This window comes from Trachemys scripta, chromosome 6 (assembly GCF_013100865.1).
Source record: "Trachemys scripta elegans isolate TJP31775 chromosome 6, CAS_Tse_1.0, whole genome shotgun sequence".
In the NCBI taxonomy this organism is placed as follows: Eukaryota; Metazoa; Chordata; order Testudines; family Emydidae; genus Trachemys; species Trachemys scripta.
Genome location: NC_048303.1, coordinates 37625517 through 37650316, shown reverse-complemented (window position 1 = coordinate 37650316; position 24800 = coordinate 37625517). Strand labels below are relative to the sequence as shown.

At 39.4% G+C, this 24800-nt stretch overlaps 1 protein-coding gene across 2 annotated transcripts; it reads left to right on the top strand.

Moving 5' to 3' along the window:
• Positions 1 to 11: 11 nt before the first annotated feature.
• Positions 12 to 24800, top strand: SREK1IP1 (SREK1 interacting protein 1). Of its 2 annotated transcripts, XM_034773083.1 has the most exons (5): positions 12 to 270; positions 15423 to 15470; positions 17621 to 17765; positions 20976 to 21047; positions 22418 to 24800. In XM_034773083.1, the coding sequence occupies exons 1-5, from the start codon at positions 150 to 152 to the stop codon at positions 22605 to 22607; spliced, it is 576 nt and encodes a 191-aa protein (XP_034628974.1). In that variant the 5' UTR covers positions 12 to 149; the 3' UTR covers positions 22608 to 24800. The 2 variants fall into 2 exon arrangements, with proteins under 2 accessions (XP_034628974.1, XP_034628973.1); XM_034773082.1 differs by lacking the exon at positions 22418 to 24800 and having other exon boundaries at positions 110 to 263; positions 17621 to 17761; positions 20969 to 21090.

Sequence of the window (24800 nt, the reverse complement as noted above, 5' to 3'; positions counted from 1 at the left end):
GCCGAGCGTGGAGCCGCAGCAAAAGCGCTGAGAAACACGCCGCCTCCGTCGCGCCTCCTAATCCTGACACCGACCCGGCTCCTCCGCTCCGCCCCGCCTCCTCCCCCCGTCACCGGGGTGATTTCACTCACCCCTCCTCGCCCTGTCTAATGGTGCGGCCCGGAGTGCGCCGCCCAAAGGCCTCCGGCCGGGAAGCGCCACTGCCTGTGTTCGGCTCGGCTGGGGAAGACGCTGCAGGGCCCTTGGCTCCATGGCGCTGCCAGGTGAGAGATCCGTCCTGGCGTGGGGGGAGCGGGCGCCCGAGGAGACCTTGAGACACCTGGCGCGGGAGGCGAGGAAGGGAGCCTGGCTGCCCGGGCCGTCGGCTTCCCGCATTGGCGGTGGGGGCCCCCCACAGTGAAACATCCGGTCGCCCTTACTTGAAGGGGGCAGGACCCCTCCTGGGAGAGTGAGTAAAGAGCAGGGGGCGCGGGGGAGGGAAGAGTGCCCCCACAGACGAGATGGGAGATCAGACCAGGTGGGGCAATCCTACAAAAAGGTGCCCAGGGTGAGAACACAAAGTGAAGCTTTACAAGAGCCAGAAAGCGAGTGGGGACCGTGTATCAGCCTGGAGGGGAAGTGGCGACAAAACAAAACAGACTGAAGGAAAGAAACCCCGATTTCATGTTGTGGAAAAGTTGCTTTATATTGATATTTTAAGGCCAGAAGAGCTCATCATGATTATCTAGTCTGGCATGCACATTGCAGGCTACAGAATCTCACCCGCCCACTCCTGTACTAAAACCATAATCTGGCTAAATTATTGAAGTCCTTGAATCATGATTTAAAGACTTCAAATTACAAAGAATCCATCACTTACAGTACTGTAACCCTACAAGTGACCTGAGCCCCATGCTGCAGAGGAAAGTGAAAATCCCCAGTCTGGCTTCTTTTTCATTGCAAATATGGCAATCTGTTAGCCCCTGAGCGTGTTCATGAAACACACTAGCTAGATACCTGGGGAAAAAATATGCTCCCCGTCTAATGACCAATCTTTGGCTGTTGGAGTAGAGATATTTGTTACTAAGAGTTGTAGATGGGCCACATGCCATTGTAGGCAATTTCATCATAGCATCCCCTCCATAAACTTATCATGCTCTGTCTTGAAACCAGTTAGGGGTTTTGCCCTCACTGCTTCCCTTGGAAGGGATTATTCCCCTCTATTCAACACTGGTGAGGCCACACCTGGAGTATTCTGTCTGGTTTTGGTCCCCCTCCCCTACCCCTCCCCCGCCCCACTACAGAAGGGATGTGGACAAATTGGAAAGAGTCCAGCGGAGGGCAACAAAAATGATTGGGGGCTGGGGCACATGATTTACGAGGAGAGGCTGAGGGAACTGGGGTTATTTAGTCTGCAGAAGAGAAGAGTGAGGGGGAATTTGATAGCAGCCTTCAACTACCTGAAGGGGGGTGGGGGGTTCCATAGAGGATGGAGCTAGGCTGTTCTCAGTGATGGCAGATGACAGAACAAGAAGCAATTATCTCAAGTTGCAGTGCGGGAGGTCTAGGAAACTGTTTCACTAGGAGGGTGGTGAAGCACTGGAATGGGTTACCTAGGGAGATGGTGGAATCTCCAGCCTTAGAGGTTTTTAAGGCCTGGCTTGACAAAGCCTTGGCTGGGATGATTTAGTTGGTGTTGGTCCTGCTTTGAGTACGGGATTGGACTAGATGACCCCCTGAAGTCTCTTCCAACCCTAATATTCTATGATTCATTGATTCCAGAACCTCACTCTGATAGTTCGAAATCTTTGTTTAATTTCAAGCCTAAACTGGTTGATGAACAGATTACAGCCATTTGTTCTTGTGCCATCATTAGTCCCTAACTTAAATAGGTCTTCTCCCTTTTTATTCCTCTGATGTATTTGTAGAAAGCAGTCGTATTTCCCCTCAGCCTTCATTTGGTTAGGCTAAACAAGTCAAGCTCCTTAAGAGTATGTCTATGCAGCAAAGAAAATCCTGTAGCTAGTCCGTGCCAGCCGACTCAGGCAGCGAGGCTGTTTCGTTGCTGTGTTGGTTTCTGGACTCGGACCGAGCCCGGACTCTAGAACCCTGCGGGGTGGGAGCGTCCCAGAGCTTCGGCACCAGTCCAAGCCCAAAATTCCACACAGCAATGAAACAGCCCCAAGCCCCCTCTCCCCCCTCCTCCGCCCCCGAGCCCAAGTTGGCTGGCATGGGTAAGCCAGGGTTTTTTCTTTGCTATGTGGGCGTACCCTAAGTCTCCTCTTGGAAAGTATCAGAGGGGTAGCCGTGTTAGTCTGAATCTGTAAAAAGCAACACAGGGTCCTGTGGCACCTTTGAGACTAACAGAAGTACTGGGAGCATAAGCTTTCGTGGGTAAGAACCTCACTTCTTCAGATGCAAGTAATGGAAATCTCCAGAGGCAGGTATAAATCAGTGTGGAGACAACAGGTTAGGGTGGGAGGGTGAGGTGCTCTGCTAGCTAGCAGTAGGCTTCTGGATACATGCTTGGTTCACCAAGCATTCTCAAAACTACGATACCCACACAAGGAAATAAAGAAACAAATCAACAGAGCCAGACATGTACCCAGAAGCCTACTGCTACAAGACAGGCCCAGAAGAGAAACCAACAGAACTCCACTGGCCATCACCTACAGTCCTCAGCTTAAACCTCTCCAACGCATCATCAGTGATCTACAACCCATCCTGGACAATGATCCCTCACTTTCACAGACCTTGGGAGGCAGGCCAGTCCTTGCCCACAGACAGCCTGCCAACCTTAAGCATATTCTCACCAGCAACCACGCACCGCACCATAACAACTCTAACTCAGGAACCAACCCATGCAACAAACCTCGATGCCAACTCTGCCCACATATCTACACCAGCAACACCATCACAGGACCTAACCAGATCAGCTACAACATCACCGGCTCATTCACCTGCACGTCCACCAATGTTATATATGCCATCATATGCCAGCAATGCCCCTCTGCTATGTACATTGGCCAAACTGGACAGTCACTACGCAAGAGGATAAATGGACACAAGTCAGATATCAGGAATGGCAATATACAAAAACCTGTAGGAGAACACTTCAACCTCCCTGGCCACACAATAGCAGATGTAAAGGTAGCCATCTTACAGCAAAAAAACTTCAGGACCAGACTCCAAAGAGAAACTGCTGAGCTCCAGTTCATTTGCAAATTTGACACCATCAGATCAGGATTAAACAAAGACTGTGAATGGCTATCCAACTACAGAAGCAGTTTCTCCTCCCTTGGTGTTCACACCTCAACTGCTAGCAGAGCACCTCACCCTCCCTGATTGAACTAACCTCGTTGTCTCCACACTGATTTATACCTGCCTCTGGAGATTTCCATTACTTGCATTTGAAGAAGTGAGGTTCTTGCCCACAAAAGCTTATGCTCCCAATACTTCTGTTAGTCTCAAAGGTGCCACAGGACCCTCTGTTGCTTTCTTGAAAAGTATGTTCTTCATTCCTCTGATCACCCTAGTAGCCTTTCTCTGCACCTGTTCCAGTTTGAATTCATCTTTCTTAAGTATTACAGATGAGGTCTCAACCAGTGGTTTATAATATGGTAATAACATTTCCTTATATCTACTGTAAATACCTTACCTGATGCATCCTAGGATTGCATTAGCTTTTTTGAAGGCTGCATCACATTGGTGACTTATGGTCGTTCTGTAACTGACCAAAACTCCAAGGTCTTTTTCTTCCTCTGTCATTTCCAACTGATATGTCCCCAGCTTATAGAAAAAAAATCTTGTTAGTTCCTAGATGCATGAGCTTGCATTTTGCACTTTTAAATTTCATCCTATTGCTACCTAGGGTTTTCAGAAGCCAAAGCAGTGGTAATTTAACTGTTTCTCTGTAGGCAGTGTCAGGAATAAATCAGTGGGGACACAGCTCCTCCATTTGATCAATGATTTACCAAAAACTACTTTTTTATTAGGTCTCAAGCACATGCGCATGCACACACACGCTGTAGCAGTAGATTCAGATTTAGGTCTGAATCTACCATAGTTTAAGATGGTTTTGAGGAATCAACAGCCAGCCTTCCGGGGGCCCTCCTTCCATCTAGCTGCTGGGGAACTTAGGTGTCAGATCCTTGTCTAAAGAAAAGCTTCCTCGGTCTGATCCAAAGCATATTCTTTTACCTTATCTTTTATAGCTAACTTTAAACAAAGCACATAACTTACAGTGACTCCTAGTGGATCACCATAGTAACCTCCAAAAGTCACCAATTCTCGTAATTTCACCAAACTATTCATTATCTCATGTCAAAGCATTTCTAGTCATAACAATAAAACACACATGTCAGAGGCACTTCAAACCAAGGTCGGCTGTCCAAACATTCCTTCTATTTTCAAAAAAAGAACAGGAGTACTTGTGGCACCTTAGGTTTGGCCAATGTACATGGCAGAGGGGCATTGCTGGCACATGATGGCATATATCATATTGGTAGATGTGCAGGTGAACGAGCCCCTGATGGTATGGCTGATGTGATTAGATCCTATGATGATGTCACTTGAATAGATATGTGGACAGAGTTTGCATCGGGCTTTGTTACAAGGATAGGTTCCTGGGTCAGTGTTTTTGTTCAGTGATGTGTGGTTGCTGGTGAGTATTTGCTTTAGGTTGGGGGGTTGTCTGTAAGCGAGGACAGGTCTGTCTCCCAAGATCTGTGAGAGTAAAGGATCATCTTTCAGGATAGGTTGTAGATCTCTGATGCGCTGGAGAGGTTTTAGTTGGGGGCTGAAGGTGACAGCTAGTGGTGTTCTGTTATTTTCTTTGTTGGCCAAACCGGACAGTCTCTATGCAAAAGAATTAATGGACACAAATCTGACATCAGGAATCGTAATACTCAAAAACCAGTGGGAGAACACTTTAACCTGTCTGGCCATTCAATGACAGACCTGCGGGTGGCTATCTTACAACAGAAAAACTTCAAAATCAGACTCCAACGAGAGACTGCTGAGCTGGAATTGATATGCAAACTAGATACAATCAATTTAGGCTTGAATAGAGCTGGGAATGGCTGAGCCATTACAAACATTGAATCTATCTCCCCTTGTAAGTATTCTCACACTTCTTATCAAACTGTCTGTACTGGACTAGCTTGATTATCACTTCAAAAAAAAATTTTTCTCTTAATTGGCCTCTCAGAGTTGGTAAGACAACTCCCACCTGTTCATGCTCTCTGTATGTGTATATATATCTCCTCAATATATGTTCCACTCTATATGCATCCGAAGAAGTGGGCAGTAGCCCACGAAAGCTTATGCTCTAATAAATTTGTTAGTCTCTAAGGTGCCACAAGTACTCCTGTTTTTTGCGGATACAGACTAACACGGCCTCTACTCTGAAACCTGAAAATACAAGATGGCTGATGGCAGTATTGCCACATTCTGGGGTTACCGCAGGACTGTCAAATTATGGGTAACACTATTACTCCAGTTTTCAAGGTCATCCACCGTTCTTGTATGATGTTCCAGTCCTCCTCCATATTGGCAATACCTCCCAACTTTGTGTCATTTGGAAATTTTATTAGCGTACTCCCATTTTTTTGTGCCAAGGTCATTAATAAAAATGTTAAATAAGACTGGTCTCAAGACTGATCCCTGTGGAACTCCACTAGTAACCTTCCTCCAGCCTGACAGTTCAGCTTTTGCTATGGCCAGTTGTAGTCTCCCCTTTAACCGGTTCCTTATGTGTCTTTCAATTCTCATATTAATCCCTATTTTCTCCAGTCGTAAGTTTCAAAAAGAGAGACAGACAGACGCAGCCTTTGGCTTCTTGGATGATCTATTCCTGATCATAGTCAAGGGAAGGAGATAATTCCATACTAATTCTGCTGGGTCTCTGCAACATCACCAAATACTCCTATTGCAGCCCAGTAAGTGTGGGGATGAACAGAAATATCCTGAAATGACTACAGTCCTTTCTCTCAAACCAAATCCAAAGGATTGTTATGGGCAACGGTTTCTCCACCTCCATAGCCTCTGTCTGCAGTCGGTGTCTCACAAGGCTCATTTATTTTCCTCACCTTATTCCATATCTATGTGAAACCCCTGGGAATGCTGCTGACAATGTTCAGGCTGAATTGTCAACAGTATATAGATGATATCCAGCTCTGCCTCTGCTTAATGTAAATATCCAAGTTTTCTCAGTATGGAAATAAAATTAGCTCTTAGTAGAAGAGCAGTTGAATAAAGGTGAAAGCTGAAACTCTTGGATGCAAGCTATTTGGACCTACTAATTTAAAAATGTCTGACTTTAATAGTTGCTGTCTAACATCCTCATGAGAGATCTTTATGGAAAGAATGTAATCATCATATGAGATGACTAAATCATCTGGCTTATCCCCAAATACAGAAAAGAAATATTTATTGAACAGTTTTGTCTTTTCTGTGTTATAATAATAATTCCACCATTTCCATTTAGTAATCATCCAAAACCATTGTTAGGGTTCTTTATGTTCTTATATACTTTTAAAAAAACTCATCCTTTTTGTACTTAACTCTGCTGGCCATAGTTTTCTCCTTGTGTCCATTTGCTTCCCTTATCAATTGTCTACAATTCATAGCTTCTGATATATATTCATTATTGCTAACTTCCCCTTTATTTCATTTGTTATATATTGTTTTATCATCATTCTCATTATTATTTTCTATAGCCCCCTTCACTTCTCCTTTAAGCCAGGTCATTTTTTTTTAACCAGTACGGCTTTTCTGGATTGTGGTATTATGGCTTTTGGGACATCTAGTAAAGTGTTCTTAAACAATTCCCTATTATCATTCACATTTTTGTGATTAAATTCTTCCTCCCAGCTGATATGGCTCATAATTGTTTTTAGTTTTGTGAAATTTGCCTTTTTAAAGCACCAAGTGCATATATTATTGGTTTGGACTTTATTCTGCCTGCATGTGACAAATGTGATCAAATCATAATCACTTGTACCTAAGCTACCACTAATTTTTAGTTCTGTGATGAATTCCTCTTTATCTGTAAAGATGAGATCTAATATAGAATTTGTCCATGTTGGATGCAATACTTCTTGAGTTAGGAAATTGTCATCTAGAATATTTAGAAATTCTGAAGATGTGTTAATACTGACAGCATGTGACCTCCATATGTCACTCAAACTTAAGGCCCCCATGATCACACAACTTTTTTTCCTACATATTATAGATATGTGTTTAACAAGCAGGTCACCCTGTTCCTTAGTGTTATTTGATGGTCTGTAGCAGACGATAACTAAAAGCACAAAATGGGAGTATATCTGTTAGGACATTGACTCTGAATGCATATGGATCACTTTCTTCTGAGTTCTCATTCACTTGGAAACAGATAATGTCATTTTTGACAGAGTGCCACTACCCTTTCCCTTTTGCCCACTTGATATTTCTTAAATAAATTATAGCAGTTGATTTTTGCATTCCAATTGTGCAAATATTCCCATCAGGTTTCTGGCACCAACTGGATCAAATTTTTGTTCATAAATGAGCAATTTCAGGCTCCTAGCATTGGCGTATACATAATTAAAGAATTTTTTTTTCTCTTCTTGTCCTTTGGTTCCTTGATTAATTGTGTTTACAGCATCTCAATTTTGTGTTAAATGAATGCCCATTTCTTCCCTCTTCTTATTCTCTCCTTTTGTTATTAGTTTAACACCCTCCTAACTACTGTAGCCAGGCTGTCCCTGAGAAAATTGGTTCCTTTTCTACTGAGATGAAGGCAATCCAAACTGTACAGCCAATTCTCCCCATAAGTGGACCAATATTCCATAAAGTTAAAACCATACATCCTCACCACTTACCTAGCCAGAGATTCACTTTCAGAATCTTTTGACTTCTTGGAGATCCTCCATGTCCTTTGGTGAAGGAAGACAGAAGATCACTTGGACATTCTCCTTCTTCAGCAGCATTCTAAGTTCCCTGAAGTCACCTATAATCTGTGAGATATCCCACAGTGCAGTGGCATTAGGGCTGATGTAGACTCACCAGTGGATCCTTACCCATCAACTTCAGAAGCCTATCCAGTCTTGGTGTGACATGACATTTCTTGGCTCTGGGAAGGCCGCATGCTGCCTTTTGTCTGTCAGTCCTTGGCAGAATGTTCTTTCTATTCTTGTTGTTGTAGAATCCCCAACAAAGATCATCTATCTTCCTTGGCACCAGTTGAAGATCTCTTTGTGGGCAAGCTTGATTTTCTTACAGGTTGGGCCAAGCAGACATCCACAGCTCTGTGTTCCATTGACCAGCCGGATCTTCAGAAAAATCTTCCACAGTTTCCACATTGAGGACCTGGTATCGATGGTAAACTTCTAGCTGTGTGGAATTCCTCCTAGATCCTCTTCTCTCTGGTGGCTGCAGCCTACCTATCGTTGTCAGCCTCCAACTGTGTAGAAAGCCACCTTGACTTCTACCTTTGGTCATTAAGCACTGCTATGCCTTTGCTGAGTTCCTCTCTCTCTCTGACTCCTTGATGGCCAGTTTGTCTCTTCCAGGATCCTGAGATATTGAAGTTTCCTGAACTTAGTTGTCTAGGAACTCCTCAGCTTCTCTGATTCTCGGTAGTATCTCTACTTGCCCTTTTAATCCAATTTTTTTTTCTTTCAGCATGGCCATCAACTTGCACTTCATGCACAGGAAGTCCCAGCTTCAGGAAATTATCTCTGTCCCCCTCTGAACTCCTTCCCAAACTATCATGTTAGCTACCTCTGTTCACAGCTCTTGAGTTCACCTAGCAAGTGACTTTTTATAACAAGTGTCCCTGCTTAGCTCAGCTCAGCCCCAACCATCACTACCAGGGAGTAATTAACTACTGAGACTTCAAACAGCAGGGCTGATCAAAAGTAAAAGGGTCAGAACCACATGGCCCCTACTAAGACACCAGCAAACAGAGCTGTCTCTGCTGATTACTCAGGGGCCCACAGCCAGCTATGGAGCCCATACACAGAGAACAAACAAGGATGAGAGATTGCTGCCTCCTCAGTAGTCTCTTCCCTCTCTGCCATCCCTAAGTCCTGTGGTCTTGCAGCTTGCCGCATCTCACCATCCTTCTAGGCAAGTGTCCCACTTCTGAAGACCTCAACCAGTGGACTGAAGTGGGAATCCTCCTGCTGAATTTAGGGAGTCTGAAAGAGATGTGTGTCAGGGAGGAAATGAGACTGGCAGAAAACTCTGCTTCATAATATGTATGTGCCCTGTATTGCATAGATTGTCTATGTCCTTTAATACACTGGCAAATTAGCTTTCTAAAACTCTTACATGTGGATTTGATGGGTCCTTGGTGTTTTGCAGAGCCTCCTGAAGACAATGAGCTTCCCAGCAAGCCAAAGATAGCTTGCTAGGAGCTGGTGTACTATTTTGAAGTTCCCATTTAAAATCTGGTTATTTTTATTTTATTATTTTTATGATGTAATATCATTAATCTCTTGTCCTGTTGACTTAGAATTAGTTAAAGGATCTAATTCAAACCAATTTTGAGGACACTATTTATTTTTCCATTGGGGGGCAGGAGGAGTAGGGGGGGAGTTTAAGAGGGAGAATCAGTTTATAGTTGCAACCTTAACTATGAAGTGCCAGCAGCTGCTCCATAATGAAGTCATGTCATGTCAGTGTAAGGAAAGAAGAAATGGGCAGTCAGCTTGTTCCTTGTGAGTTCCTTGGGAATAAAGGGACTGACTTTTGTTCTGTATTTGAAAAGCACCTAATATAGTGGAGTCCAGATCCATGACTAGGGCTCATAGACACTAGGGTAATATTAATGATATATAATAATGGGGGGGGGGTTAGTTTAAAGAATTTTGTATATGTAATTTCAATTTAAATCTGCAGAAGTATTCTGTTATTAATAAAGAGCTTTGAATATCTTCTGGTGTCTTTTCAACTCAATTAAGCAGCCATGACAAAAGAATCAGAAAAATACACAAATGAAATTATCGTGCAACTTTAACATCATTTTCAGAAGGCTAAGTTCTTCAGATTTTTTTGTACAAAATATCCTACCGTAGGGAGAATTCTCAGTGTCTGATTTCTGACATTATCTGACCTGTGCTTGTTTCTACCCTCTTTAATTTTTTTTTTTTTTACATCCTAGCTTATTGCTTTACAAAGGATATAACCTATTCTACCTTAATATCACAAATGAAACTATTTCTGCATGAAAGCATCAGCTAAGATGCTGATTTACTAAATTATCAAAAACAAAATATTAAAAGTAGGGTTGTTGATTAATTGCAGTTAACGTGATTAACTCAAGTTTTAATTGCACTGTTAAACAATAGGATACCAAATGTAAAAAGCAACAGAGGGTCCTGTGCATCTTGCATCTGAAGAAGGAGGTTCTTACCCACGAAAGCTTATGCTCCCAGTACTTCTGTTAGTCTCAAAGGTGCCACAGGACCCTCTGTTGCTTTTTACAGATTCAGACTAACACGGCTACCCCTCTGATACAGGATACCAAATGAAATTTATTAAATATTTTTGGATGTTTTTCTATATTTTCAAATATATTGATTTCAATTACAACACAGAATACAAAGTGTACAGTGCTCACTATTTATTTTTTTTTTCAATTACAAATATTTGCTCTATAAAATGACAAAAGAAATACTATTTTTCAATTCACTTCATACAAGTACTGTAATGCAATCTCTTTATCATGAAATTGCAACTTAGAAATGTAGATTTTGTTGTTGTTGTTGCATAACTGCCCTCAAAAACAAAACAATGTAAATCTTTAGAGCCTACAATCCACTCAGTCCTACTTCTTGTTCAGCCAATCACTAAGACAAACAAATTAGTTTACATTTACAGGAGATAATGCTGCCTGCTTCTTATTTACAATTTCACCTGAAAGGGAAAACAGGCATTCGCATAGCACTTTTGTAGCTGTTATTGCAAGATATTTACGTGCCAGACATGCTAACCATTTGTATGCCCCTTCATGCTTCGGCCACCTTTCCAGAGGAAATGCCTCCATGCTGATTGCACTTGTTAAAAAAATGCGTTAATTAAATTTGTGACTGAATTCCTTGGGGGAGAATTGTATGTGTTCTGCTCTGTTTTACCTGCATTCTGCCATATATTTCATGTTATAGCAGTCTCGGATGATGACCCAGCACATGTTGTTAGTTTTAAGAACACTTTTTTGCAGATTTGACAAAACGCAAAGAAGGTACCAGTGTGAAATTTCTAAAGATAGCTACAGCGCTTGACCTAAAATTTAAGAATCTGAAGTGCCTTCCAAAATCTGAGAGAGATGAGGTGTGGAGCATGCTTTCAGAAGTCTTAAAAGAGCAACACTCCGATGCGGAAACTACAGAACCCAAAGCACCCAAAAAGAAAATCAACTTTCTGCTGGTGGCACCTGACTCAGATGATGAAAACGAACATGCGTTGGTCTGCACTGCTTTGGATCGTCATCGAGCAGAACCCATCATCAGCATGGATGCGTGTCCTCTGGAATGGTGGTCAAAGCATGAAGGGACATACGAATCTTTAGCGCATCTGGCAAGTAAATATCTTGAGATACTGACTACGACAATGCCATGTGAATGCCTGTTCTCATTTTCAGGTGACATTGTAAACAAGCCGGCAGCATTATCTCCTGCAAATGTAAACAAACTTGTTTGTCTGAGCGATTGGCTGAACAAGAAGTAGGATGGCGTGGACTTGTAGGCTCTAAAGTTTTACATTGTTTTATTTTTGAGTGCAGCTATGTAACAAAAAAATGCTACATTTATAAGTTGCACTTTCATGATAGAGATTTCACTACAGTACTTGTGTGAGGTGAATTGAAAAATATTACTTGTGTTTATCATTTTTATAGTGCAAATATTTAATAAAAAATAAAGTGAGCACTGTGCACTTTGTATTGTGTTGTAATTTGTAATATATTTGAAAACGTTGAAAAACATCCAAAAATATTTAATAAATTTCAATTGGTATTCTATTGTTTAACAGTGCGATTAATCGCGATTAAAATTTTTTTATCGCGATTAAATCGCATGAGTTAACTGCCATTAACTGCATGAGTTGACTGCGCCCTTGTTTGTGTTTATCTCTGTTTAGAAATCATAACTTAGATTTTGTATCTGTGGAAATACGTATGTACAATTAATGCATGAGTGCACATGACAAATTTTATATAATTTGTAATGATTGTAGGGTGAATGAAAATCTGTTTTGTGTTTTCTTAAATCTTTTTTTTTTTTTTTTTATTCAAATTGGATTTTGGATTTTAAATCGGTAAATTTTTTTTTAATTTACATACAGATATAGTTAAAAAGTAATTGGTTGAAAATTAATTTTTAAATTGACAATTTAGGTTAAGGCCTAAACTTATTATAATCTATTAAAATCCTCTAGGCTAAATACAAGAAATACTATTAATCAGTACGTTTCCTGATAAAGTATTAAAGAAAGTCAAAGCTCTGAACTGGTGGAAGTCACTGGCTAAGCACCTGGAACCAGTTTTTGTTGAAGTGCTAAATCAGCTTTTGACAGCAGTAGCCTCTTCTGTAGATGCAGAGAGAGTATTTTAATCATTTCAGTTTATTTCAACTAGTTCAGTTCAATGACTATTTCATTCAAAGTTAAAAAACCTTTTGGGAGTTGAAAAAGCAGGAAAGCTTGTTTTCCTCTTCCAATCTATAAATAAAAAACAACGTGTAAGAGGATGATCTCTACTATTTAGTGATATTTCAGAACCCCATTCGGCAAGGCCCACAGGTTTACTCACAAACCCAAGGAAAGCAGACAGACTGCTGATAACTCTGAGTTCTTGAATCCAGTATCCAGGTTTAATTCACACAGGTACGGAGTGCCACATCTCAGTGATCAGGTGGAAGGTAGCAGGCTAATGAATTGTCTGTCAGATAGACAGAGACCTCAGGTCCCAACATGATCCTTTACATACAATATTACATATCACTTTTTATCAACACTCCTCATTCTTTAGCACAATCGCTCCTTTTCTATTTGGTAATATGTACTACCCTATATGATAATCCTGATTGCACACTAAGTTATATAACATGTTTTTCTAAATTTTTAACAATAACAAAACTATCAATTCTAGTTATCTGACAGAAACTTCCCTCATTTTCCCTAGACACACCAAAAACTCAATAACAGAATGTCCAGATGTTGTTATTCATTGCCAGGAACCTTTGTTCACGCTGTCCTATCTCGGAAGATTATACAGAGGTCATAACCATACTCAATTATGCAGGCATACAGAATCTACATATATATTGCTCATATATTACTTATGCATCTATTTATACACTAATTGCTAATCAATTATCCACTAAGTAAGGATTAGGCCTTTATCATGTTATGTGAGGTAAGCTTACCTAACCAATGCTTCATTTACTTATATACTAGTTCTAAAATCTTGAAGGACATGGCGACCAGAAACAATCAGTTAAATTCACTAACTATAGATCAACAAAGAATGTATTAATAAATGTGTTAGTTTAAGGGTATGTCTAAACTGAAATTAAAAACCCCTGGCTGGCTTATGCCAGCTGACTTAGGTGCACAGGGTTTGGGGTAAAGGGCTGCTTCATTGCGTTTGGGTTCAGGCTGGAGCCTGAGCTCTGGAACCCTGCTCCCTCACGGTATACCAGAGCCCAGCTCCAGCCCAAGCCCGAATGGCCACACTGATTACTGAACAGCCCTTTACCCTAAGCCCCATGAGCCCAAGTCAGCTAGCTCAGGCCAGCTGCAAGTTTTTAATTGCAGTCTAGACGTATCCTTAAAGGCAAAACATACTATGATAAACTTTTTTTTCCTATGTATCCAGCACCTTTAAGGTGGTTTTATTTAATTAAAAATGTTTTGGGAAATTTTTAGTTGAATTTTATTATTTATCCAACTAGAGCTTGACAAAAATAATTAGTGACAAAATTTGGTAAATAAGACATGCATCATTCACTATTTTCTAAAATAAAAAAGTAAAAATTAAGACTCTAAAGGAAAGTTAAGCTATATAATTGCTTGAATAAATGTATATAGCAAAAAGAAGCCCCGCATTTAGTTTAAAGGCAATATTTAGTTGTAATTAACATATTTTAACAGTAGGCTAATTTTCATTTGTTGCCATTCTTTAGGAAAAGAATTAAAAAATAAAAATGCAAAACATCATTAAAATAGATTATTCCAGTCATTCAGAGTGGATTTATCTAAAAGTACTTGGCACTAATTGTTTTAACATGGAATATCAGGATTATTGTGATAGGATATGCTGTAGAAAAGTGACTTTGGAGATGTTGTAACTTCCCGGCTCTTTGAGCTCTGGTCAAGTGAAAAATTCTCTAAGTTATTTCTGTTTCCCTTTACATTATGGCTCAATGCTTTTGGTTACCAAAATAAGTAAAAAGGGTGAGGGGAGGTGCATGTTATGGGAGCAGCTTATGCCCCTTCTGATAGTGTGGTGGCCTGTGTGCATGCACCAGATAGGATTGTCATTCACCTCGGGGGAAATGATTTAGGAATGTGTGAAGAGGTGGACTTAATGTTCAGAGCTAAGAGGGACTTGAGCCAGATCCTGGAACTTTTCCCAGGAGTAAAAACTATATGGATGGGCATGTTGTGATACAGGCTGTGGCAGGAAGCTGTGAAGCCTCCATGGGTGGACAAGGGTAGGAGGTCTGAGAACAGGGAGGTAGCCAAAATCATGGATGGCATAAGGGAGTTGGTGATTTCTCATCCTTACATAGCATATCGGGCAAGAGTTATTCATGGCAGATGGGGTTGACCTGCAGACTTAGAAGCTGATATGTTTTTGGCTGGTATTGAAGAAGGCATCAGAAGATTTCTGGGAACCCAGCTAGATATGGGGTAAGGCAGCCAAGCTAATTGCTGGTGCCTCCTTGTGGCAGATGTCCAGTGCAGGTACTCCATAGGGAATGGATACAGTGATCAGATAAAATAGATTGAGAAAGGATTTAAAGGAGGTATTCTTTAAAGGAGTGGAAATAGGTGTTTAGGGACTGGTACGACAGCGAGTCCTCCCCCTCATTTGGGGAGGGGGTGAGAGGTCCCAGCAGTCGGATTGCAGAGGACCAGGATGGGTAAGGGGCAGTCCTATCCCCGGGTGTATGTAAATAATTAAAGAATTATCTGCACTGTAAACTTTTATCTGCCTGGTACTCCCAGACATTTAGGAATAAAGTTGCAGCCTAATTAAAACACATCCAGTGTTTCCTGTCCTTCCGGCATAGCCGGACAATAGACCAGATATTAGGTTTTCTAATAGACTTTTCTAATGAATAAATCACTACAGAATGCGTATGTACTTTAACGCAGTGTCAAGTCAAATATAAAAAGAAACTAAGGTCTAATTAGTAACACCCAATTATTAATGGAAGTTTGTTTGTTTTCAGGTGGAAATAAGGATAATATCAGGGCAGGATGCAAGAAGTGTGGCTATCGTAAGTATGAAGGCAGTATAAAGTTGCCCAGAGTGCAGTTTCTCTCAAACTTCTGAAAGCTGAGCTCTCTCTTCGGGAAAATGAAACAGTTCCCCCTCCATACATACATACACAAACACACCTCCTCTGCAGTGCGTTGTTAAAAACCTGCCTATCATAATTTATACTTTTTTTGTGTGCTCCCTACTCCCACACTGTGGGAAACCTTAGTGTAGATCTTCATAATAAGTAGGGCCCTACCAATTTCACGGCCGTGAAAAATGTGTCATGGGCCATGAAATAAGCCTTTCCCTGTGAAATCTGATCTCCCCTGGGCTGTTGAGAGTGCCCCAGCCAGGGGCTTCTAGCTGCAAATCCTTGCTGGGCTGGGGAGGGACAGGACTTCCCCTTTACCTGAAGGGCTGCTCAGTGGCAGGGGGATCAGACCCACCTCCGGGTACCTTTTGGGTTGGGACCGCCAGGTGAAATTTCAGATGTAAACATCTGAAAACATGAAATTGGCCAAATTTAAAGCCTTCTGACTTTGAAATTGATCAAAATGAACTGTGCATTTGGTAGGGTCCTAATAATAAGATACTACTTCTTTCCTACATGCTTCAGTGAGAAGTGAAATGGCTAACAAATTTGACATTTTACATATCCTCATTGGTATCTGAGTTGGCACCCATTTTGATGAATGAGCAGTTCACATCTGAGAACTATTGTATCAGGCTCTCTGCAAGCTCAAACAAGAATTTTTGCATTAATTACAGTCATTTCACAACTATACCAGATATACTTCTTTTTTTTTTTTTTTTTAATGAAAGCTGAGACTCTAAAGAACAATTCAAAGGCTGTTCTTCTGCATGCCCACACTTTGGAAGACACTACCATAACACACTACCTTGCAAGTACTGTAGCTGTTCTTTATCATTTCAACATTGTATGTTGGGAAACGTTGGGAAGCTCAGTGATTATTCTCTCTTAACATCTTAGCACAGAATTAGTTTTGATCTGGTTTATAGTCTGTCTTTAAAAAAATTAATACTAAATCTTCTTATTACATGTTTGATACTATTTAAGTAATTAATTATTCCCTTAATTATTAATGAACATTTTGTTGACAAACCTTTCAAACCATTTTTAATTGATTTAGAAAAAGGTTACATGGTGAGAGAGAGAGTAGACTTTCTTCCAGCAAGTTTTGACACTGCGTTGCTTTACTTGTCAACGCCTCTGAAGGCAATTAGATGTTAGTATAGAATTAATTGTTTGATATGTGCAGTGTTGTAAACTTTCTGGATATGAAAGAAATTAGGAAAGCCAAGTAACCTATTCTGTTTTAATGTTCCCTACTGCTTTGGCTTCAGGAGATTATCTTTGATGTGAAGAAGCTGTGTTTGTAGCAGTAAGTAGCCTGGTTCCTGCTGAGACTTCTAGCAGCCTTTTCCTTTTATATGGGGCTAAATTATTTTTTCAGCTGACAGCTTTACAAATTATCATAGATTTGGAGCTCCTTTTTTCACATTTTTCCCCAGGTCCATTATTTCAGATGAGTTAGGAGTTTCTGTTGCCTGGATACAAACTTAAGATTTTTGGCCCCTAATTTTCTTTAAAATACACATTGCTACGGATAACTGCTGCTGCAGACAAAGGGTGCTTTAATGAATAGCATTTATAATATTGACTGCATTAAAAAGGAATTAGTCTATTATCTCTAAGATAGAAATGTTATCGCTTGTTACAGTAATTGGGAGAGGGTCGTTAGTTCATTTCACCTTTATCCTGGAATTTTGTTTTTGAGCTGATCATAGAAAGAATATATTGAGATTTTTTTTAATGGCAAGCAGTTGCTTCCACCCCACATCTACCTTCCTGGTTCAATCCTCATGTTTCAGAATAAGTTCAGTGTAAGCTAGCTTCAAATTCCTTTTTCCTAATGTGTCTATAAAGCACTAGAAACTCACACCGATGCACATATGTTTTAGAAAATAATGAATGACATAGTATACGTACACATTCTTAGTTGATAACCTTTGGTTACTGCAGATATAATTTGTCACTGGAAGGGAAAACACATATTTCTCAGCACAAAGCAGTAACTCTTTAACATTATTTTATAATTTGAAGTATTTCTGCTCATGGCTTACTCTTTTTTGATTTTTATTCAGCTGGTCATCTGACATTTGAATGCAGAAACTTTCTCCGGGTGGACCCCAAAAGAGACATTGTTTTAGACGTTAGCAGTACGAGCAGTGAAGACAGCGAGGAAGAGGAGCTGGGGAAACTGCAGGCCTTACCAGAGAAAAAGAGTATGTTTTAAATAACAGAGCATAATGCTAAATTGGGAAGCTATCTTGTTTAAAGTCCTGTAACTGTCATTTAACTCTTGTAGAGTTCACTTTTTACTCTGTCTTATCCAGTGACCTAAAAAAATTGCTTTTATGGCATGGCTCCAGGCTGAAGAGATTTGAGACCCCCCTGACACCTTGTGGAAAAATGAGAAAAGCTTCTACTTAAAAACATTTGACCAAGATTTTCAAGCATGGGTGCCTACATTTAGGCTCTTAAATCCAAAAGATTGTGAGTTTTGGAATGTGCAAATGCCCATTGCAGGGAAAGTAATATACATTATTTCATTGATGTTATCCTTTGTTTACTGCATAAAGCTGAAACAATTCTCTTTTTTTTTCTCTCCTTCCCCCAAGTAAATGATGCCTCTTTAAATGCTTTTCTTTGTTCAGTCTGTTTTGTCTCTCTAGTTCTTAAGCATTATTTTGTTTGAATGCAGCTAATAGTTTTGATTTGACAGTTAACATTTGGAGGGATAACTGCTCGCTTTCTGTCTTGGGGAAATGAAGCTCAGTCTCTATAGAGGAAGAGAAAACCAGGTGGGGTTAATTAGTCCATAGTACGCAAGTTGATCAGAAGATGACGCAGGAGGGCTAAGGTTTCAACCTACAAAAAGGTCCCAGATGGGAGTCTGTTCTAGCATACTGTGAGCCCCCAATTTAGGAATGCTGGGGCATGATATTCTGCTGTTACTTTGCAGTTAGTCTTTGTTATTCTGGGAGCTAGAATATGTGTTTTAGATATGGATGCACTTTTCTTAATGTTTTTTACTCATTTGCATTATTATTGCTCTCTTATTCTAGACCCTGCCTCCACTTCCTAATCAAAACCCTATCTGTGTGCATATCTATACTGCAATCGAGGTGCAGCAGGTGTAGACCTACCCAAGCTATCTTTAATCTAGCTAGTGTGAGTAGCACGGTGAAGCCACAGCAGCACAGGTGTCAGCATGGGATGTGCAAGCACACCTGGGACTCTGATACTAACTCGGGCAACTAGCCCATGCTGAAATCCTTGCTGCTGTGACCTCAGTGCTATTAGTACTCACTCTAGCAAGATTAAAGCTAGGTTGGGTATCTCTATATGAGCTACAGTCACACCTCTAACTCCTGTGTAAACATACTCTGTGAAGTGGTTATTCTGATGACATGAGGAAGGCGAGGTAGAGAGATGTTTTCCAACATATGTTTTCCTCCTGTATTGCTAGAACACTTCAAAAGAAATGCTAGGACCTCTTTTGGCAAAATGAGTTGCTGAATTTGCTTTCCCAAAAAGCCTTTCTTTTGAACTTGTGGATAGGAACTAAGTTGTTCAGAAAAACTGTGTACTTGTGGACCTAGGGATTTCTGAAACCATGGCTCTGAATGGACACTCATTTAGGAAACACAAAGGTAAATGTAGCCCTAGAGAGAAACAGTTAGTTGTATGTAGATGTTTAGAGGATATTGTGTTATCCCTATCTAGTATAAATGTTCTTCCTTAAGTTGTAGGTGCTCTATACAGCATTTTTGAAAACTCATCTAGGTTTTTTGGGAATGTTTTCTCTCTCAGTTTTTTAAACACATCTCCCACTTCCTGCTGCTTGTTCCGCTAAACCTCAAAAGTCATTTTGACAGAAAAGAATGATGGTCACACATGATTTTAATTGGATGGACAAATTCAGCATTTAAAGGTAGATGTTTCCTGGGAAACATCTAATTCAAAGGCTGAAGGAAGTATTATAATCAGATATGATACATCCTTGCATCTGGTGTCATGGTATTAATATTACGGAATTACTTAAAATAAACACTAGCAACCTTAATATTATGAATTTTGAATTTATAAGTTTTACATATCTTTGTTACTAATATCTCTTAAAACTGAAATCTGCCTGTAAACTAGATGTGTATTTTCTCTATTTATACAATTTTGTTATTGTTTGTTTGGAATCTCAACTATCAGCTGTTTTAGTGATGATATCTTCATGGTTATGGAATGATGTCACGTCCTCAATACCATCTCCCCTACCCCAGTATCAGTCTTCAGATGATTGATCTAAGTAAACTCTCAGCAGGGCTTCCCCTCCTGGGAGTACATGGGTTGAGTTCCTAGGATAAAGTCTTACTACTTAAGGATACCTTTCTATGGCATCCATGGTGGTCTGTGGGTAGTTTAAGATGCACTGGCTTAAAGTATCCTTAAAAGGATGCCTTCCTTTGTGGAAAGTGTTTTTTGTTTTTTTAAATCAGTTGTGTGACAGTCAGGTGTGGGGTACATACATCCTAAGACATGAAGGGGTTAACAGCCTTGCAACAGCTGCCCAAGATGCCACTTCACTCAAGTTTAAATTAACTCAAGAAGCAAATGAAATGTGAGAAGGAGGCAGGTTAAGCTAGGATTGCCCAGACAGAGGAACATAAAATCTCTGCCTAGAGTCTGGCAACTAGGCCCAACATCACAGAGGACACTTGATTCCAGGTAGGGAACAGATGCGAGAAGAAGCCAAGAGTTCCAGATGGGGTTGTAAATAAAATGGGCTTGTTTCCAAGCAGGGTGGAAGAAAGTCAGAAAGATTCAATTAAATCATGGATTTCTTCGTAAAAGTGCGTTCTTGTTTATTGTTATAACCTTAATACGTATTCTTCACAACTCAGAGATAGATGTAGGTTTCATTTTTAGAAGGTACAGGGAAACCCCGCTATAATGCGCCCTGCGATAACTCGAATATGGCTATAACGCGAACATAAGGTGGCTCCTGCCACCCCAAGCGCCAAAAAAAAAGCAGCCAGAATGCCGCTAAAGCACAAAAAAAAAAAAAAAAAAAAAAAGCGGCCGGAGCGCTGCCAAAGCGCGTACATACACACGAAAAAAAAGCGGCCGGAGCGCCACCGAAGCACACCAACAAAAAAAAAAAGAAAGAAAAAGAAAAAGTGGCCATGTTTCACATATCTAATTTTATTCTCAGTACTTAGCTGCAGGTCCTTTACAATGTGAGTTGTGTAACCAAAGTGCGGCTGCTCTGCAAAATATTTTAAATGAACCTGCAAAATAGCACAAAATGTTTTGGTCTTTGAAACAAACATTAGCAATAAAAAAAATTACTGATTTCAGTGAGAGTTTTTAAATTAATTTTGAAGTTGAAAAGGAAAAATATTTTATATAAAATGCAATTTTTATATCCACAGATACAAGTCAGGAGGAGGAAAAGAAGACTCTAAAAAGAATAAGCAAAGAAAAATCCAAATCAAAGAAATTAAGGAAAAGGTAACTTACAAATACCTAATTAAGCCCAAAACAGAATTTTCTTAATATTTTAAAGTCCAAAATATACTTACCAAATTTTTATATCCTGTGCACATTAACCTTTATTTTTGCTTCTACAAAAGCACATCTACTAAATTTGAATGTCTGATACAGAATTTTTACCCTATAAAACTAAACATACTACTAATCTTTTGCAAACAAATCCGGAACATGGCTAAAAAGTGATTAGACATTGCAATTACAAATGCTAAAAGAAAACTCTTGTTTACTCTAAACAACAAAATAAAACTATGTAGAATGAGAATTTAAAATAATACTTTATTTGCTTGATAGTCTACCAATCACCATACTAAGACTCTGTTCCTACAAAGATTTATGCAGGAGTTTAACTTTATGCACTTTGAGTACCCGCATTGAAGTCAGTTGGGGCATTAAGGTGTAGCTATGTTAATTCTGCACACTGTCTCTGTGGACCCTGCTAGTGTGCACTAAAAGTTCCCTAGTGCACTTTGACTATTACTATGAAGAAGTCAAATCCTGCGTACCTTACTTTCACAAGTAGTAACAATTAAGTTTATGAAGCTATTATTAAGTAAGGTAAAGAGGACTTCCTCTCCCCCCTCCCCCCAATTGCATTATTAAATTTTGTACTTAAAACCAAGTTACTACATATTCATGAAATATTCTAAATGTCACACCAGATTTATCTCTTATTAAACAGACAATTCAGTTTAATGAAAATGTATACATCTTTTGCATCTGGTAACATCTGCTCTCTGAATTGGCAGGGATTGTGGGAACGGGAATGGTAGTACAGCCATTTGTTTTAAGGTATTAAGTTAGATTTTATTACTGTAGGTTTTCTGGTCAAGGTTTCATCTTGTTATGTGCCTTGATTTCGTGCTTTCTATCCATTTTTTAAAGACCTAAACATATAAGATCATTTGCCTATCAATAAAGTTTCAACCTTGAACTGTCTACATTCCATATTTTGGAAAATGCTGTAGGCAGAGCAAAGAAATAAAATTAACGTTTAAATCAGTAAGATACAATTAGTAATTAATTTACAAGGATGAGTAACTAACTCTTTCCAAACATAACTTACACATTTCTGAACACTGTTAGTTAAGGAGTGCTTTCCTGGTGAGGCAGCCTCATCAGAGAGGCCAAAGTTTGGATGAGCATGGATTTGATTGATTTGCCCATTACAGGCTGGAGTAGACAACCTCTATACCGACTGCACGAATTCATGTGTTTATACAATTTCCAGCATTAAATTCAGTGTAGAAAGAAAAATAAAGTGAATATATGATTCACCCATACATACCCTGATTGATAACGTAATCCGTATTAATTTTGTTTTTTAACAGATCTTATTCATCAAGTGTCACTGAAGAAGAAGATCCAAAACCAAAAAAACAGAAATCCCACAAAAAAGAAAGAAAAAAGGAGAAAAAGAGTAAATCTAAGAAAGGAAAACATCACAAAAAAGAAAAAAAGAAGAGAAAAAAAGAAAAACATTCATCGTCTGATAGTTCAGACTCCTCTAGTAGCGACTGAGGAGTTAGTGCATTCAGCTTTCATTACCCTGAAAGATTAGGATTGCTTACCTTTCAAATCTATCCTATGTGTGCTTTACAATACTGTCAGGTTAAAAAAAAATTATCTATATATTTTAAAAGTACATTTATTTACAAATATCCACACCTTAGGTTATTAAAATGAAATATTTGGGGGTGGGAGGGAAATCTACGTGTTGTTTTTTGCAATTAATGGTGTTTCACTATTTCCATTCTATGCAAGTTGGACCAAGAAAATAGACTAGCTGTATAAACTTTTGTGGTTGGTTAATTTCTAGTCCGTTTTTGATTGCTAGCTCCCATGCATGACCAGAATATTCAGATTGCTAACATGTGCAGGGAAAGATTTGAACTAATTAAAATGTGCTTTCCACTGGAATTTTTAACAAAATTTGTTGAAACATTTTTATTAATTTTAAGTTTTCTAAAATCTTGATTATTAAAATAAAAACCTACATGTTTGACATAATTCCATATCAGCCACCACTTAAAAGCAATAAATAGAGACATTGGTGAATAAAAATAAGGACATTGAGGTAGAAGAAAGGTTGAGGGTTGTTTTTTTTGTTTGTTTTGTTTTTTTGAAGGGACAGAGTAAGGGAAGAAATAGTAAATCTTTGCTACAAATAAGAACAGTCTTTTAAAACTGATCTGGTAATGTACTTTGAAACACATGGTGATTGTTTTCTATCATACTCAGAAAGTGGCCCTATCTATACATGGACAAACATAACACCTATCATTCTTTAGTTTCCTTTTCTTCTTTGTAAAATAGATGTAAGGCTGTGTCTACACTGTGAGCTATGGGTGTGATTCCCCTGCTCACGTACACATACATTAGCTCTCATGGGACTAGCGCGTGTATAAATAGCAGTATAGCCGTGGTACCATGGCAGCAGCAGAGGCACTGCTGAGCTCGACTGAATACGTACTCACTGGTTTCAGGCGAGTGTGTATAAGGCATATACTGTTATCCATATTAAGTGACAATCCAGCAATGTTTTCTACAGTAATGCCCCAGTCCTGTGTCAATTTATGGCATTAAGATTACCTACTCACCTTTTTAAAAAGGGGTAAGGGAAATCAAAGACTGGCACTTTGGATACTCTTGATAATTTCAACCCCCATTCACCATTCTCTTTATAAAATTCACAATGGCTTTATAAAACCAAAAATCTTTTCTTCTATTATGTAACACAGCATGTGCCCTGTTGTCTAAAGACCAGCCCCTGCTCCATTGAAGTCAGTGGCAAAATTCCCCGTTGTCTATAATAGCTGGATGATCAGGAACCTAAATACTAATATTTCTTGTTTCAAATTACCTCAAGCCCATTGCAGGTATAGAGAGTCAGTGTGTCAGGATTACTCCATTTATACTGGTGTAAAATCAGTATAAGTGAGTAGAATTGGGGCCATAGTCTGAACCTTACTGCTGTACCTTCTTAATAAGACATAGGGCTTACCTATACAGTATGGCAAAGCGTGCCACAGGGGTGTGATTTGTAAAATGCACTAATGTGCTATGCTCTAACTGCCCCATGTAAATTCTGCTGCCATGTTCTAAAAGGTACCTCGTTTGTGTTAAACTTTTCCTGTTTGAAAGACCGTTAACTTGAATTAGGCACTTTTAGACAGTGCCAGCAGATTTTACTCTGGCCAGTTAGAGCACAACACGTTAGAGCACTTTTAGAAATCACAACCCATAGCCTGCATTGCCTGTGCTATGTAGACAAGCCCATACCTAGTTAATATATTTCTAAGTAGATCATTTTTCCTTTATTTTGGACATAATAGGACACTTTTTTTAGGAATACTGTGATTTTGGCATATGTAAAATTTGTATCTGAGCCTTTAAAATTGGCCTATGAGCAAAAAATTCATTAAATCTCCTTTTACCCAGGAGCAAAACATTTAAGAAATTTATTTGTGAAGAGCCGTGCAGAGACTATTCTAAGAGTTAACCTATATTGTGCTTTATATCTGAAATACATTTTTAAAATATACCTAGGAAGCAGATGTTTGACATTGATTTTGTGCTTCCCTTATGTAACTGATTTGCAGATTCTTATTTGACTTCTAACCCTTCAAATTTGCACAAACAATATTTTGAATTCAGGAAGTGATTAATAAAATGTTACCTAGACTTTTGTGCAGCCTTTTACAAAACTGCAAA